We start from the raw sequence: 17,636 nt of genomic DNA on the forward strand, positions 1-17,636 counted from the left end.
TTTTTGCGTAGTGAAGGTGTGAAACTTACTGAAATTCATCGACAAATGAAGGTTCAGTACGGTGATGTATGTTTGTTACAGCAGCAAGTCTACGAATGGAGTACGAAGTTCGCAAATGGTGTGACTTCAGTGGAAGATGCTCCTCGTCCAGGTCAGGCACAACGAGTTGTGACTCCACAGAACATTGCAGCAGTTGAAGTGATAGTGAGGGAAAACCGCCGAGTGACACTGAATGACATTGCAACATGTTTACAGATTTGTCATGGGTCAGCACACCATATTGTGCATGATGTGCTCCAGTTTCACAATGTGTCTGCAAGATGGGTGCCACGGCAGCTGACTCCTGAAATGAGAGAACGACTTGTTGATGGTTGTGAAGAACTTCTTCGGCGCTTTGAACGAGAAGGTGATGGCTTCCTTGCAAGAATCGTTACTGGGAACGAAACGTGGGTTCACTTCTACCAACTGGAAACGAAGAGAGCGAGCAAGGAATGGCGCCATTCCTCATCACCAAAACCAAAGAAGTTTCGAACAGAACCATCAGCAGGGAAGGTTATGCTGACTCTCTTTTGGGACGAAGAAGGCGTCATTTTGGAGCATTACATGCCTAGAGGGGCCACTGTCACCAGTGCATCATACACAGATCTCCTAAAAAATCATCTGCGCAATCAAATCAAAGCGACGTGGATTGCTGTCAGCAGGTGTCCTTTTGCACCATGACAATGCAAGGCCCCACACTGCCCGTACAACAGCTGCAACAATCACAGACCTGGATTTTGAGTGTCTTCCTCATCCACCATACTCACCAGACCTTGCCTCAAGTGATTTTCACATCTTTGGACCACTCAGACGCAATAGGGGGAAAGAAGTTCCGTTCTGATGAAGAGGTACGCCACGCGGTGCGTAAGTGGTTGCGCGGACTACCAAAAGAATTTTTTTCTAAAGGAATTTATGCACTTTGTAAGCGCTGGAGGACTTGCATTGAGCGTGCGGGAGGTTATGTTGAAAAGTGATACAGCTTTTTACCACTTCTGCACAATAAATAATATTCAAAAATATATTTAAGGTTTTCATTTGACTCACCCTCGTAGTTCTAAGGTCTAGGGGACTAATGACGACAGCTGTTAAGTCCCATAGTGCTCGGAGCCATTTGAACCATTAAAGTTATAGCAACTTCCAGATGCAAATGAAGAAAAAGTTTAGCCTGAAACACATGTACGTCGTGTATTAATAGCGAAATCATATTGCAAGTGTGCATTTCCTGCACGCAACCAACCAACAAAAAATAAGGAAACGCCGTGCAGATGCTAACCAACTTACAGGTTGCGCTCTTGCATTTGACGGCGAATGCCACCTGAGCGATGACCTCAACGCGTTGAAAGTGTCAGTCGTGGTCCCAACAATCTTCTGCGTAATTGTGAATGCATTATGTCGGTTCCAAGTGAACTGGAACGTGAGCAAATTGTTGGTGATTGTACGATGCGTGCTTACGTAACCAACTGAGGCACCGTAACGAAGATCAATTATACCGCATACAGAGATGGTGGAAAAACATCATCCGTTAAATCAAAACGCGAATGAAAATGTATGTTGATTAATCGTATGGTGATTAGGGCAGCCATTTCATGGTGGCCACATGGCTACTATGCAACTTCGCATTACTGACAAGGATTGTGGGACCATTTTAACTGTCAGCTCCATCCAGTGGTACAACATTTGTTCCCCAATGGTGATGTTTTCCAAGCTGATTAGGCCCCTGTTCACACAGCTCGAATCGTCCAGGAGTGGTTTTGGTTTTAAGAGGACGAGGATAAATTGTCGCTTCTCCTCTGGCCAGAATTCAGTATTATTGAGCCTCTGTGGTCTACTCTGGAGAGAAGAGTGCGTCATCGTTATTCACCTTCATCATTGTTACCAAAACTTACCACTGTTTTGCAGAAAGAATGGTAGAATTGTTTTGAATGCCAAAGATTTTCCTACACCGAGTTAGCCATATTAATGTGTTTGTGGTGTTTTAATGCTTCTGACAATCTCATGCACATGTTAGAACCTCTCCGTATAGCAGCATAGCAATCACGGTGTTTCACATCGAGCACATGTTCCTTCCACACGACACAAACACTAGAGAAGCTATTCCAACCCTGCCCCAGCATTATCAGCATGCGGACAGAGATCTCATTAGTTTGTTCACCTAGAGCTCAAAGAAGACATTCAAGGGTGTCTCACATACTAGCTCCAAATTGACTAACGACGGAAACACAACAACTGCGATAAGCCGATTCCCCACAAACTTCACTTAATGGAAAAGGAGTCAAACTTTTCGAGGTGCTATAGATGCCTTTAGCTTGCGATAATCTCAACCGAAATGGAAGCACAGTGGACAGCATCCCGGTTTCTCACTTTTTCACCCCGTGTTCATAATCCGAGTATTGTCTTAATTTATTTTATTTTTATGTTGCATAGTAGCTAGCATCGCGGCTTCTTACTTTTGCGCCCTGTGTTCGAATCCCGATTATTGTTTTTATTTTTTTCATTTTTCCACCCATGTCCATAGAAGTTTATTACACGAGTGCTTTTTATCAAGTCAGAGAATATAGAGGTGTTACAGTCATTGCTAAATTACAGCTGGATTTCACATCATGTGTCATACATTTATTACATAACATACTAGCAGAGAAACCCGGCGTGCCGGCCGTTGTGATCGAGCGGTTGTAGGCGCTTCAGTCCGGAACCGCGCTGCTGCTACGGTCGCAGGTTCGAATCCTGCCTCGAGCATGGATGTGTGTGATGTCCTTAGGTTAGTTAGGTTTAAGTAGTTCTAAGTTCTAGGGGACTGATGACCTCAGAAGATAAGTCCCATAGTGCTCAGAGCCATTGGAGTATCTGCCGATCACGTGTTCGCTTATTTTGACTCCTCTTCCACTGAGCGAAGTTGCTGGTAAATCAGGTTATGCCACTTGGGGTGTTCTCCTCGTAAGTTGTTTGTAGTTGATGCTACAGTATGGCATCTCTGCTTGAATTGTAAAACAGCAAATTAAACATCGAAAAATACAATGTAGTAGCCAAGTTTCGTAGTGTTGTGAAACTGTGACGCACCTGGGGCAGGGTGGTGACCCTCCAGGGCACGCCGCCCCCTGGAGTGAAGAGGTGCGGCTGGGGCACCCAGTGGCCGGGCAGCTCGTGCTGGGAGGAGACGCAGCGCGCCGCCTGCTCGCCCACTAAGCTGAGGGACGACCCGCCGGGGCAGCAGCTGGTCCAGCAGCGCAGGGGCGACGAGCCGCACAGGCAAGACAGCGCCACGAGCCGCCCGCCGGCGATCTGCAGCCATCCACAACTGTCTGCAGCCTTCCACTGCCTACACTACTGGCCATTAAAATTGCTACACCAAGAACAAGTGTAGATGAGAAACGGCTATTCATTGGACAAATATATTATACTAGAACTGACATGTGGTTACATTTTGACGCAATTTGGGTGCATAGATTCTGAGAAATCAGTACCCTGAACCACCTCTGGCCGTAATAACGGCCTTGATACGCCTGGGCATTGAGTCCAACAGACCTTGGATGGCGTGTACAGGTACAGCTGCCCATGCAGCTTCAACACGATACCACAGTTCATCAAGAGCAGTGACTGGCGTATTCTGATGATCCAGTTGCTCTGCCACCAATGACCAGACGTTTCCAATTGGTCAGAGATCTGGAAAATGTGCTGGCCAGGGCAGCAGTCCATTTTCTCTATCCAGTAAGGCCCGTACAGGACCTGTAACATGCGGTCTTGCATTATCCTGCTGAAACGTAGGGTTTCGCAGGGGTCGAAAGAAGGGCAGAGCCACAGGTCGTAACACATCTGAAATGTAACGCCCACTGTTCAAAGTGCCGTCAATGCGAACAAGAGGTGACCGAGACGTGTAACCAGTGGCACCCCATACCATCACGCCAGGTGATAACGCCAGTATGGCGATGACGAATACACGCTTCGAATGTGCGTTCACCGCGATGTCGCCAAACACCGATGCGACCATCGTGATGCTGTAAACAGAACCTGGATTCATCCGAAAAAATGGCGTTTTGTCATTCGTCCACCCAGGTTCGTCGTTGAGTACACCAACACAGGCGCTCCTGTCTGTGATGCAGCGTCAAGGGTAACCGCAGCCGTGGTCTCCGAGCTGATAGTCCATGCTGCTGCAAACGTCGTCGAACTGTTCGTGCAGATGGCTGTTGGCTTGCAAACGTCCCCATCTGTTGACTCAGGGATCGAGACGTGGCTGCACGATCCGTTACAGCCATGCGGATAAGATGCCTGTCATCTCGACTGCTAGTGATATGAGGCCGTTGGGCTCCAGCACGGCGTTCCGTATTACCCCCCTGAACCCATAGATTCCATATTCTCCTAACAGTCATTGGATCTCGACCAACGCGAGCAGCAATGTTGCGATACGATAAACCGCAATCGCGATAGGCTACAATCCGACCTTTATCAAAGTCGGAAACGTGATGGTACGCATTTCTCCTCCTTACACGAGGCATCACAACAACGTTTCACCGGGCAACGCCGGTCAACTGCTGTTTGTGTATGAGAAATCGGTTGCAAATTTTCCTCGTGTCAGCACGTTGTAGGTGTCGCCACCGGCGCCAACCTTGTGTGAATGATCTGGAAAGCTAATCATTTGCACACCACAGCATCTTCTTCCGGTTGGTTAAATTTCGCGTCTGTAGCACGTCATCTTCGTGGAGTAGCAATTTTAATGGCCAGTAGTGCACTTACAAATCTTGGAACGGTTTCTACAAGTTGTGTGAAAGTACAAATACAACAGCTCTATACCAAAGGAGTCACTGCTGTGGTGACCAGCAAAGCTACAGGCACGCACGGTAACACGCTCACACCCACCTGTTGTGTTACACGAGCCTCTGAGCTCAGTCACACTGTAACCTGTAAACTCAGCCCCCCCCCCCCCCCCTATCTTTCACTCTACAAGCTCCTCCAACGTTGGGATCCTTCAGAAGACGCATTCCTACACTCTGAATCAAATGAATAGCCAGGGAAAAGGTTGGCTGGCCAGTAAATAAGTACGAGGAGCGTTCAGTTTAGATTAGATTTGATTAGATTTTCTTACATTTCAATTGATCCGTAGTGAGGAGGTCCTCCATGATGTAGAACATGTGAAGAAAACAATAATATATGACAAATATTTACAAATCGAACAAATAAGCTAATGTACCATTCCACAGGTCCCAAGTGGAATGATCGTCATTTTTTTAATGAACACTATATGAAAGAATCATTTTACAAATACTAATGCACTGGATTTAAAATAAAAAAAGTTTTTTATTTATTTATAAGGTAATAAACGTGTAATACAACTACTATAATACTTATTTACAATGAACACATTACTGCACTGAAATGGTGCAGAAGTTAGATTGTACTTACACATACACACACACACACACACACACACACACACTTATTTACAATGAACACATTATTGCACTGAAATCGTGCATATATATGAGTTGGCCACCAATAAATCCTTTAGGCTTCTCTTAAACTGAATTTCATTGGTTGTTAAGCTTTTTATGGCTGCTGGCAAGTTATTGAAAATGTTTGTTCCTGAATAATGCACACCATTTTGTATAAGACTAACAAGGGGGGCCGCCAATTGTGAAATTCAGATTCGATTCACACTGCCCATAATAAAAGCTCATGGCCAGAGGTGTAATGTGGCAAAGCACCAAGATGCACTTCTCAGCCGTTGTCGAGAAAATCGACAGTTAAAAGAAACCGTTGCGGTGAAATACTCTCTACGCTTATTAGTTTTCTACAGCGTCGTGGCGCAGCGGTAAGCGCTCGTGTTCGTAATCCGAAGGTCGCCGGATCGAATCTCGCGCCATGCAACTTTTTTTCTATTATATATATATATATATATAATTCCCGACAATGAGTTGCAACAATTATGCATATAATAAGTTGTTGAAAGTCGTTTGTCGTGAAAAAATAAAACTTGAAATAAAACACAATATCACAAATAATATTCAAGTGGATGCAATTTATTGATAAGTTCGGTGTGCACTCGCACATAATTAACAATTAGTGACCAGAAGTAGCTGGAGTATCGCACGAACCAGAGTGATAGTTATCATAGAAACATGGAAAGCAGAAAACAGCACGACATGGAGCACATCTGATAAACGATGCGTTTTTACAAGAACAATAGTTTTTTAAATTATCTGTTGGGAAACACACCTGATTGGCATTCTGAAAAATTCTTCTATCGTTCGTCAGGTTTGATGCACACACATCGTATCATATCGGCAAAAATCGGAGAAGACAATTGGTGGTGGACGATGGATTGGATTTTTGTGTGTGTGTGTGTGTGTGTGTGTGTGTGTGTATACATTTGAATTACAAAAAAACAAATAATAAAAAAAAAGTTGCATGGCGCGAGATTCGATCCGGCGACCTTAGGATTACGAACACGAGCGCTTACCGCTGCGCCACGACGCTGTAGAAAATTATTAAGCGTAGAGAGTATTTCACCGCAACGGTTTCTTTTAACTGGCGATTTTCTCGACAACGGCTGAGAAGTGCATCTTGGTGCTTTGCCACATTACACCTCTGGCCATGAGCTTTTATGATGCACAGTATGAATCGAATCTGAATTTCACAATTGGCGGGCTCCCCTTGTAAGTGACTTTAAATCCTTGTGAAGATTATTCTTATATTTATTATTGATTCCATGAATTGAGCTATTGGTTTGAAAACGTGATATATTTTTAATGACAAATTTCATTAAGGAGTAAATATATTAGGAAGCAGTAGTTAGTATCCCTAGTTCCCTAAAGAGGCTTTTGCAGGATGTTCTTGAGTTTACACCACACGTAACTCTTACTGCACGTTTTTGTGCCCGGAAAACGTTAGCTTGACTTGATGAATTACCCCAAAAAATAATCACATATGACATTATGGAATGAAAGTAAGGATACTATGCCATCTTTTTCATTTTTATATCCCCTGTGTCTGACACAATTCGCAATGCAAATAGAGATTTGTTAAGACGTCTCAGCAGTTTTGTGGTGTGCTCCTCCCAGCTGAATTTATTATCGAGCTGTAATCCCAAGAATTTAACACTGTCCACTTCTTCTATCTGCTTGTCATCATATGTTAGGCATATACTCGGGGGACATCTTTACAAGTTCTGAACTGCATGTAGTGTGTTTTTTCAAAGTTTAGGTAACACATTTTTTCCTGGGTCAGTTTCGGTTGAAAAAACGCGGAATTTATTGTGAGACATCGTGCAATATTCCCTCCCTTCAGCCCCTATATTTTCATAAGATTCGATAGGTGGCGACCTATACGCAGCCTTCAAAATGACGTGTGCAACCGAGATGTGCTCTAAGCAGAGAGTTGTCACTCTCTGTTGTCAGAAAATTAGAGCACCGCAGAAATTCGTAAGTGCTCGCAGAAAGTCTACGGAGACCTGGCAGTGAACAAACGCATGGTGAGTCGTTAGGCGAAGGGTCTGTCATCATCGCAAAAAGGTCGCGCAAAGTTGTCTGATCAGTGGATGAGGGGCAACAGGCCGATTCCGTATTTCTACATTTCCTGAAAGAATCTGACACGCGGCCCCATTGCAGGCTGTTAACAAAGGTACGAGCATATGAAATAAGTTGACAGACATGCGAGTTGGTCGAAGATTTTTTAAAGTAAAAAACCTAGTATGTTCTTCTAGACAGTGAGTGTTCAACACAGACAAGGCTATCGTCAGGAGTACCCCAGGGAAAGGTGATAGGATCGCTGCTGTTCTCTATATGCCGGCCGCTATGACCGAGCGGTTCTAGGCGCTTCTGTCCCGGAACCCCGCTACTTCTACGATTGCAGGTTCGAATCCTGCCTCGGGCATGGATGTGTGTGATGTCCTTAGGTTAGTTAGGTTTCAGTAGTTCTAAGTCTAGGGAACTGATGACCTCAGATGTTAAGTAGCATAGTGCTTAGAGCCATTTGAACCATTTTTGCCATGACAAGTCTCAGAAATGAGCATAGAGAAATTTAACATCAAATTAGGCTTGAGGTAGACGAAGTTAAGTTATTGTGCTACCTTGGAAGCAAGATAACCTATGATGGGCGAAGCAAGGAGCATATAAAAAGCAGATTAGCACAGGCAAATAGTGCTTTGTAGGCCAAGGGAAGTCGGCTGGTATCAAACATAGCCCTGAATTTCAGAGAGAAATTTGACAGAATGTGCGTTTGGAACACATCATTGTATGGTAGTGAATCAGGGACGGGAAACCGGACTAGGAGAGAATCGAAGCGTTTGAGGTACCGTGCTATAGAAGAATGTTGAAAATTACGTGGGCTACTAACGTAAGGAATGAGAAGCTGCTCTGCAGAATCTGTGAAGAAAGGAACATGTGGAAAATACTGACAAGAAGAAGGGACAGTATGCTAAGACATAAGTTAAGGCATCAGGGAATGAGCTCCATGGCACTAGGGGGAGCTTATGAGGGTAAAAACTGTGGGGGAAGACAGAGATCGGAATACATATGACTCACAATTGGGGGCGTAGGCGGCAAATGTTGCTTTGACATGAAGAAGTTAGCGCAGTGGAGGAATTCGTAGCGAACAACATCAAACCAGAAGAAGGCTGAGGGCTCAAGAGAAAGTGAGGCCTTTGCACTCCAGTAGAATTGTTATCCATAAGTACAGTGCTGAAGAAATTATCTCGAGCTTCCATCCGAATATCTGTGTTGAAATTCCGCGGCGTTTCGGAAAGTTTCACGCTCATCGCCTTCCTGCAATATCGAGGTTACGCAGCCGTCCCATATACGGTACGTTTCAGAATTTTTGCATCAAACATCACGTCACATTGAACAACTTTTATTACGGACAAAATATTCGTTAATGCTACCTGGTGATGCCAGGCGTCCTTTGTTCCTCACTAACATTGGGACGACGAGAATTCACCACATCAACAAGACAAACCAGGTGTGCCGCATACCACCTACCCCAGAAAATTGATAGAATGATTTTCAAGAAGAAAACCTTAAGGAAGACTCTCTCTAAACGGAGAAAGGTATTTTAGAATCGAATCAGGTAACTTTCGTACTGCTCGGCCTTGCACCCTTTCATACGGAGCTGATGATTTGCAACACATAAGGCATACGCCCCCCCTCCCCCCCTCCCCACATGAACCATGGACCTTGTCGTTGGTGGGGAGGCTTGCGTGCCTCAGCGATACAGATAGCCGTACCGTAGGTGCAACCACAACGGAGGGGTATCTGTTGAGAGGCCAGACAAACGTGTGGTTCCTGAAGAGGGGCAGCAGCCTTTTCAGTAGTTGCAGGGGCAAAAGTCTGAATGATTGACTGATCTGGCCTTGTAACACTAACCAAAACGGCTTTGCTGTGCTGGTACTGCGAATGGCTGAAAGCAAGGGGAAACTACAGCCGTAATTTTACCCGAGGGCATGCAGCTTTACTGTATGGTTAAATGATGATGGCCCCCTCTTGGGTAAAATATTTCGGAGGGAAAATAGTCCGCCATTCGGATCTCCGGGCAGTGACTACTCAGGAGGACGTTGTTATCAGGAGAAAGAAAACTGGCGTTCTACGGATCGGAGCGTGGAATGTCAGATCCCTTAATCGGGCAGGTAGATTAGAAAATTAAAAAGGGAAATGGATAGGTTAAAGTTAGATATAGTGGGAATTAGTGAAGTTCGGTAGCAGGAGGAACAAGACTTTTGGTCAGGTGAATACAGGGTTATAAATACAAAATCAAATACGGGTAATGCAGGATTAGATTTAATAATGAATAAAAAAATAGGAGTGCGGGTAAGCTACTACAAACAACATAGTGAACGCATTATTGTGGCCAAGATAGACACGAAGGCCATGCCTACTACAGTAGTACAAGTTTATATGCCAACTAGCTCTGCAGATGACGAAGAAATGTATGATGAAATCAAAGAAATTATTCAGATAGTGAAGGGAGACGAAAATTTAATAGTGATGGGTGACCGGAATTCCAGAGTAGGAAAAGGGAGAGAAGGAAACATAATAGGTGAATATGGATTGGGGCTAAGAAATGAAAGAGGAAGCCGCCTGATACAATTTTGCACAGAGCACAACTTAATCATAGCTAACACTTGGTTCAAGAATCATAAAAGAAGGTTGTATACATGGAAGAAGCCTGGAGGTAATAGAAGGTCTCAGATCATATAATCGTAAGACAGAGATTCAGGAACCAGGTTTTAAATTGTAAGACATTTCCAGTGGTAGATGTGGACTCTGACCACAATCTATTGGTTATGAACTGTGGCATAAAACTGAAGAAACTGCAAAAAGGTGGGAATTTAAGGAGATAGGACCTGGATAAACTGACTAAACCAGAGGTTGTAGAGAGCTTCAGGGAGAGCATTATGGAACAATTGACAAGAATGAGGGAAAGAAATACAGTAGAAGAAGAATGGGTAGCTTTGAGATATGAAATAGTGAAGGTAGCAGAGGATCTAGTAGGTAAAAAGATGGGTAACAGAAGAGATATTGAATTTAACTGATGAAAGGAGAAATTATGAAAATGCAATCAATGAAGCAGGCAAAAAGGAATACAAACTTCTCAAAAATGAGATCGACAGCAAGTGCAAAATGGCTAAGCAGGGGGAGATCGGCAGCAAGTGCAAAATGGCTAAGCAGGGATGGCTAGAGGATAAATATAAGGATGTAGAGGCGCATATCACTAGGGGTAAGATAGATATTGCCTACAGGAAAATTAAGGAGACCTTTGGAGAAAAGAGAACCACTTGCATGAATATCAAGATCTCAGATGGAAACCCAGTTCTAAGCAAAGAAGGGAAAGCAGAAAGGTGGAAGGTGTTGTGGACTGACAAGACAGCCAGTCCACAGTGACGGGTAACCGAAAGGCACGCGCTTAAACTCAGGCAGGCTGGCGTGAGGTCTGAAACAGGATACGTAATGAATGCTATAAAGAAAAGTACGTAGCTTCTGGAATACTTAACTTTAATCCACAATTGGTGAACATTGGTCTTGTTACTGTACATGCTTCATTAGATACATAGCAATGGATAAATGGCGCCTTGCTAGGTCGTAGCAATTGACTTAGCTGAAGGCTATGCTAACTATCGTCTCGGCAAATGAGAGCGTAATTCTCAGTGAACCATGGGTAGCAACGTCGGCTGTACAACTGGGGCGAGTGCTAGTAAGTCTCTCTAGACCTGCCGTGTGGTGGCGCTCGGTCTGCAATTACTGACAGTGGCGACACGCGAGTACGTCGTATACTAGCGGACCGCGGCCGATTTAAAGCTACCACCTAGCAAGTGTGGTGTCTGGCGGTGACACCACAGAAGGAGTATACAGAGGGTCTATACAAGGGCGATGTTCTTGAGGACAACATTATGGAAATGAAAGAGAATGTAGACGATGATGAAATAGGAAATATGATACTGCGTGAAGAGTTTGACAGAGCACTGAAAGACCTAAGTTGAAACAAGGCCCCGGGAGTAGACAACAAAATAGCTCTGAGCACTATGGGACTTAACTGCTGAGGTCATCAGTCCCGTAGAACTAAGAACTACTTAAGCCTAACTAACCTAAGGACATCACACACATCCACGCCCGAGGCAGGATTCGAACCTGCGACCGTAGCGGTCACGCGGTTCCACACTGTAGCGCCTAGAACCGCTCGGCCACTCCGGCCAGCGGTAGACAACATTCCATTAGAACTACTGACAGCCTTGGGAGAGCCAGGCCTAACAAAACTCTACCATCTGGTGAGCAAGATGTATGACACAGGCGAAATACCCTCAGACTTCAAAAAGAATATAATAATTCCAATCTCAAAGAAAGCAGGTGTTGACAGATGTGAAAATTACCGAACTATCAGTTTAATAAACCACGGCTGCAAAATACTAACACGAATTTTTTACATACGAATGGAAAAACTGGTAGAAGCCGACCTCGGGGAAGATCAATTTGGATTCCGTAGAAGTGTTGGAACACGTGAGGCAATACTGACCCTACGACTTACCTTAGAAGAAAGATTAGCAAACCTACGTTTCTACCATTTGTAGACTTAGAGAAAGCTTTTGACAATGTTGATTGGAATACTCTCATTCAAATTCTGAAGGTGGCAGGGGTAAAATACGGGGGGCGAAAGGCTATTTACAATTTGTACAGAAACCAGATGGCAGTTATAAGAGTCGAGGGGCATGAAAGGGAAGCAGTGGTTGCGAAGAGGGTGAGACAGGGTTGTGGCCTATCCCCGATGTTATTCAATCTGTATGTTGAGCAAGCATTAAAAGAAACAAAAGAAAAATTTCGGAGTAGGAATTAAAATCCATGGAGAAGAAGTAACAACTTTGAGGTTCGCCGATGACATTGTAATTGTGTCGGAGACAGCAAAGGACCTGGAAGAGCGGCTGAACAGAATGGACAGTGTCTTGAGAGGAGGATAAAAGATGAACATCAACAAAAGCAAAATGAGTATAATAGAATGTAGTCGAATTAAATCGGGTGATGCTGCGGGAATTAGATTAGGGAATGAGACGCTTAAAGTAGTAAATGAGTTATGCTATTTGGGGAGCAAAATAACTGATGATGATCGAAGTAGAGAGGATATAAAATGTAGACTGGCAATGGCAAGGAAGCATTTCTGAAGAAGAGAAATTTGTTAACATCGAGTATAGATTTAAGTGTCAGGAAGTCGCTTCCGAAAGTATTTGTATGGAGTGTAGCCATGTATGGAAGTGAAACGTGGACGATAAATAGTTTAGACAAGAAGAGAATAGAAGCTTTCGAAATGTGGTGCTACAGAAGATGCTGAAGATTAGATGGGCAGATCACATAACTAATGAGGAGTTATTGAATAGAATTGGAGAGAAGAGAAATTTGTGGCACAATTTGACTAGAAGAAGGAATCGGTTGGTAGGGCATATTCAGAGGCATCAATGTATCACCAACTTAGTATTGGAGGGCAGCGTGGAGGGTAAAAATCGTAGAGGAAGACCAAGGGATGGATACACAAAGCAGATTCAGAAGGATGTAGGTTGCAGTAGGTACTGAGAGATGAAGAAGCTTGCACAGGATAGAGTAGCATGGAGAGCTGCATCAAACCAGTCTCTGGACTGAAGACCACAACAACAACAACAAGGCATACGCACACCACAGCGTGCCTACGCCCTGCCGTCTCTCAGTGGCATAACCAGTGCAAAAGGATACCTACCGTCGGCGGGGAGCATCATGAAACATTTCGTCTCTCACAAAAGTTGTTCCCCATGACGTGTTGTACAATCTGTAGACGTTTGATTTAAAGCCCTGTGTATACTGTGTGTTTCAAATGTTTAGCGTCATGTTCAAGCAGATGATAGTGGGTCCACAACCGATTGTACTGGTCAGAGAAACCAGTATTTATTGTTTTATGGACATACACTGCATAACAGCAACGTATGTCATAGTAATTATTCAAAGCGACGACCGCCAGTGTCATACATGTATTTCAACGGCGCATGCAGTTCTGCCGCACTCTGCAAAGACCCTGGGTGTCTTCTGGACGCTGGAAGAGACAGCGGGTGATAAACGGCGTACACCCTTGACCATAAACAGATACACCGTCCACAACTTAGCTCATAGCACGTGTGTCATGTGGCGATAGCATGTATCGCACCGGCGCATTAACGTGTGCCACATGCACACACTATCCCTGCCGTCAATTGTCCATTGCATCAGACATCTTTGATGTGTGTACAGCGCATGATACGTAGTCAAAGACGGAGTTGGAAGACATGCATTTATGTACCACAGCAGGATGTAGTTCAAAATGGTTCAAATGGCTCTGAGCACTATGCGACTTAACATCTGAGGTCATCAGTCCCCTAGAACTTAGAACTACTTTAACCTAACTAACCTAAGGACATCACACACATCCATTCCCGAGGCAGGTTTAGAACCAGCGACCGTAGGGGTCGCGCGGTTCCAGACTGAAGCGCCTAGAACCGCTCGGCCACACCGGCCGGCCAGGATGTAGTGCCCCTAAAGCAACACGAGTCATCCTAATCGGAAGAAGTTTACCTCCATGGATATCAATATCAACTTACGAGAGACGGGGTCGTTCACCTCACGGAGAGCAGGCCAAAGTTTCTGCCAGAGACTTGTCCGAACACCAGACTTTGAGGATATGATGTTGGACCATGTGGCCGATCATCCAGCATTATTGTCTGTGAAATACACACTTCGAAGGATACTGGTGGAGCAAGTGTTACATCCTTATTATAAAGAGTGTGTGCAAGCACTGGGACCAACGGATTTTGAGCCGTGGCGAACTTCGTACAGTTTGTATTGTTAACGAATGTGGTCACATTCGCCTGTGATGGAGTTTCCAACAGTTACGTCAGCTATATCTAGAGTGAGGACAATCCCGACGGCACCCACGACGGTGGCCACCAACAACGATTATATGCCAACGTAAGGGCGGGCGTTGTCCAAAGTTACCTAACAGGACCTTATTTGCTGCCTCCCCGTTTGATTGGTTCACGTTACTTGGTGATGCTGCGAGATGTGCTGCCACAGTTCCTGAAGACTGTACCGCTTGTTTTCCGCGAAAGGATGTCGTTTCAACACGATGTGCACCAGCCCACTTCGATGTTAATGATCGCACCTAAACAACATGTACCCTCATCGTTGGATTGGAAGGGGAGGTCCTGTCCGATGGCCAACGCGATCGTCTGATCTCACATCTCTGGACTTTTTCCTTGGCGGTTTTGTCAACACGTTGGTGTGTGAAATCCCAGTGGAAACGGATGAAAACCTTTTTGCTAGAGTTCAAGGTGCCTGTCTCTTGGTACAACAGACACCAGCGATCTGTGAGAGAATGTGCCAGAATTTCATGCGCCGTTGCCACTCATCCATTGAGACTGGCGGTCGTCACTGTGAATAATTACTACGAGCTTCGTTGTTGTTACGCGGTGTATGCTGTGTATGTCCATAACACAATAAATATGCGTTTCGGACCATTGGTTCCCTATCTCAATATAATCGCTTGTGGAACCACTATCACTTATTTCAATTTGCTCGAAAAGGTTTGAGACATCCCGTACACCTGAGTGACGACAGAGTTTCAATGCAGCCATCTGGATGGCGGTCCAAGTAGATTTCGATAGCAGTATAGCAGTATTACCTTCCAATCAAATCGATATGTGTGTAACGCCAGATTTCAGGGAGCCACTAGTCTTCTTATCAACACTTTCTCTCGTTGAAGTCGGAAAATCTACAGGAAGTTAAACACACAGACGATCATTAATTATACCCGCTTAACGAAACGTTTTAAAGTATTCTGCCACGCGAGACTTTACTCGTTTAACTAATGACTCTCCACTTCTATCATGTTTACACAGTTAATCGCTGTCGTAAGGTCGTTAGTAACTGCCTAAACAGCACTAAGAATATCGTGCAGTGCGATAGCTAGCATAGCCCTACTTTCCCTTTTTCAGACACACTTTTGTTGTTATTGCTACTCTGCGTTATATATCCTCTCTAATTCAAATACACTGACGGAAAAAATTGCAGCACGAAAAATAATTAATGAATAGCAATGAAGTTTCTGGAATACATTGGTCTAGGTGACATATTTAATTGATTAACATTGCAAGATCACAGGTTAATGTAAGAGCCAGGTAAGCCATTGCAAATGTGAACTGCTGTTACGTTAATAACCGCTGTAACCGCCGGAATGTTGAAATCCAAGAGTGCAAACGTCCATGCATTGTGTCGTGTTGTGCAGGTGCCGCAAGTCAGCTTGTGGGATGGAGTTCCATACCTATTGCACTTGGTCGGTCTACACAGGAACGGTTAATGCTGGTTGTGGATGATGCTGTAGTTGTCGTCCGATAGTGTCACATATGTGCTCGATTGGAGACAGTTGTGGTGACCGAGAAGGCCAAGGCAACATGTCGACACTCAGTAGAGCAACTGTGTTACAATGTGGGTATATAGGCGAGCGTTATCCTATTGGGTTGGTTGGTTGGTTGGTTTGGGGAAGGAGACCAGACAGCGTGGTCATCGGTCTCATCGGATTAGGGAAGGATGGGGAAGGAAGTCGGCCGTGCCCTTTAAGAGGAACCATCCCGACATTTGCCTGGAGTGATTTAGGGAAATCACGGAAAACCTAAATCAGGATGGCCGGACGCGGGATTGAACCGTCGTCCTTCCGAATGCGAGTCCAGTGTGTAACCACTGCGCCACCTCGCTCGGTCTATCCTATTGGGAAACAGCCCCTGGAAAACTGTTAGTGAATGGCAGCACAACAGGTCGCATCATAAGATTGAAGTACAAATTGGTAGACAGTATGCGTGGGATAACCACGAAAGTGCTCCTGTTGTCATACGAAATCGTATAGCATTCCATAACTCCAGGTGTAGGTCCAATATGTAGCAAGCAGACCAGGTTGGTTGCAGGTACTCAACTGGCCTCCTCCTAACCAACACATGGCCGTCACTGAATCCGAGACAGAACCAGCTTTCATAATAAAAAAACAACAGACCTCTCCACCTTGCCCTCCAGTAAGCTCTAGGTTTACACCACTGAACGCTAATAGTCGTGGTTTGCGGTCATTACGCAGCAGGGCGTCTGGCTCGGAACTGTCCTTTAAATAACCGATTTGTAACAGTTTGCTTTGCCACTGTGGTGCCAACTACTGCTCAAATTGCTACTGCAGATGCAGTGCGACGCGCCAGTGCTGTACGCCGAATACGATGGTACTGCACTCGGTGGTGCCACGTGGTTGTCCACAGCCCTGTCTTCTTGCGACCGTACATTCTCATCACTACTGCTGCCAGTAAACATGTGCAGTGGCTACACTCCTGCCAAGCCTTCTGCACTATTGCAGAACGCACGTCAGCTGCTTGTAGCCCTATTGCACATCTCCTTCGAAATCAGTGAGGTGAGGTGTTGATAATGACGTGTTAGTCGCCTTAAAGGCATTCTTGACTAATACCAACACGTCCAATCTCGAAGGTAATGAACGCTCGCGACCGTTAAAGCGTGCATTTAAAGCAAATCTGATTTGCACCCCCATAGTGGTGCTACTGGTGCCACTCTTATGCGACTGGCACGAAATCTGAACAGACATCATTTATCAGCTGTGGAAATACGCCTACCAACTTTCTTTTATGTCGCAGAACTCCTTCTCTGTGCTGCGATTTTTTTCCGTCAGTGTATTGCGCTGTTGATATAACAAAACTCACTCAACACTTTTAGTTTCTCATTTCCCAATTTAATTCCGTCCTATCGTCTGATATAGTTGGAATATATTCCATTACCCTTATTTTGCTAATGTTGCTGTTGATCTCATAACCTACTGTAAAGACCAATTCATCTTCCAAGTGCTTTACTACTTCTGACAGAACTGAAATGTCACCGACAAATCTCAAAATTTTTGTTTCTCCTCCCTAAAATTTAGTTCCCTTACCAAATTTCTCCTTGGTCTTCTTTACTGCCTTGCGTAATGTACAGATTAAATAACATCAGAGAGAGTCCTTTATTGGACCTATTTTCTAAGATTTGAGTAGAGATAGTATGGCCTTACACATTCATACATTTTTCCAGAACTCAAAGTGATCTTCCCCAAAA

At 44.6% G+C, this 17,636-nt stretch overlaps 1 protein-coding gene across 1 annotated transcript in view; it reads right to left on the minus strand.

Annotated features, from left to right (window-relative positions):
- LOC124545657 overlaps positions 1 to 17,636 on the minus strand; it is a 162,007-nt gene that overhangs the window by 100,012 nt on the left and 44,359 nt on the right. The window contains exon 4 of the mRNA XM_047124605.1: positions 3,097 to 3,318. Coding sequence (XP_046980561.1) covers positions 3,097 to 3,318 — 222 coding nt within the window. The remainder of the gene's footprint in view (positions 1 to 3,096; positions 3,319 to 17,636) is intronic.

The sequence above is a fragment of the Schistocerca americana genome, chromosome 8 (assembly GCF_021461395.2).
Source record: "Schistocerca americana isolate TAMUIC-IGC-003095 chromosome 8, iqSchAmer2.1, whole genome shotgun sequence".
Classification (NCBI taxonomy): domain Eukaryota; kingdom Metazoa; phylum Arthropoda; class Insecta; order Orthoptera; family Acrididae; genus Schistocerca; species Schistocerca americana.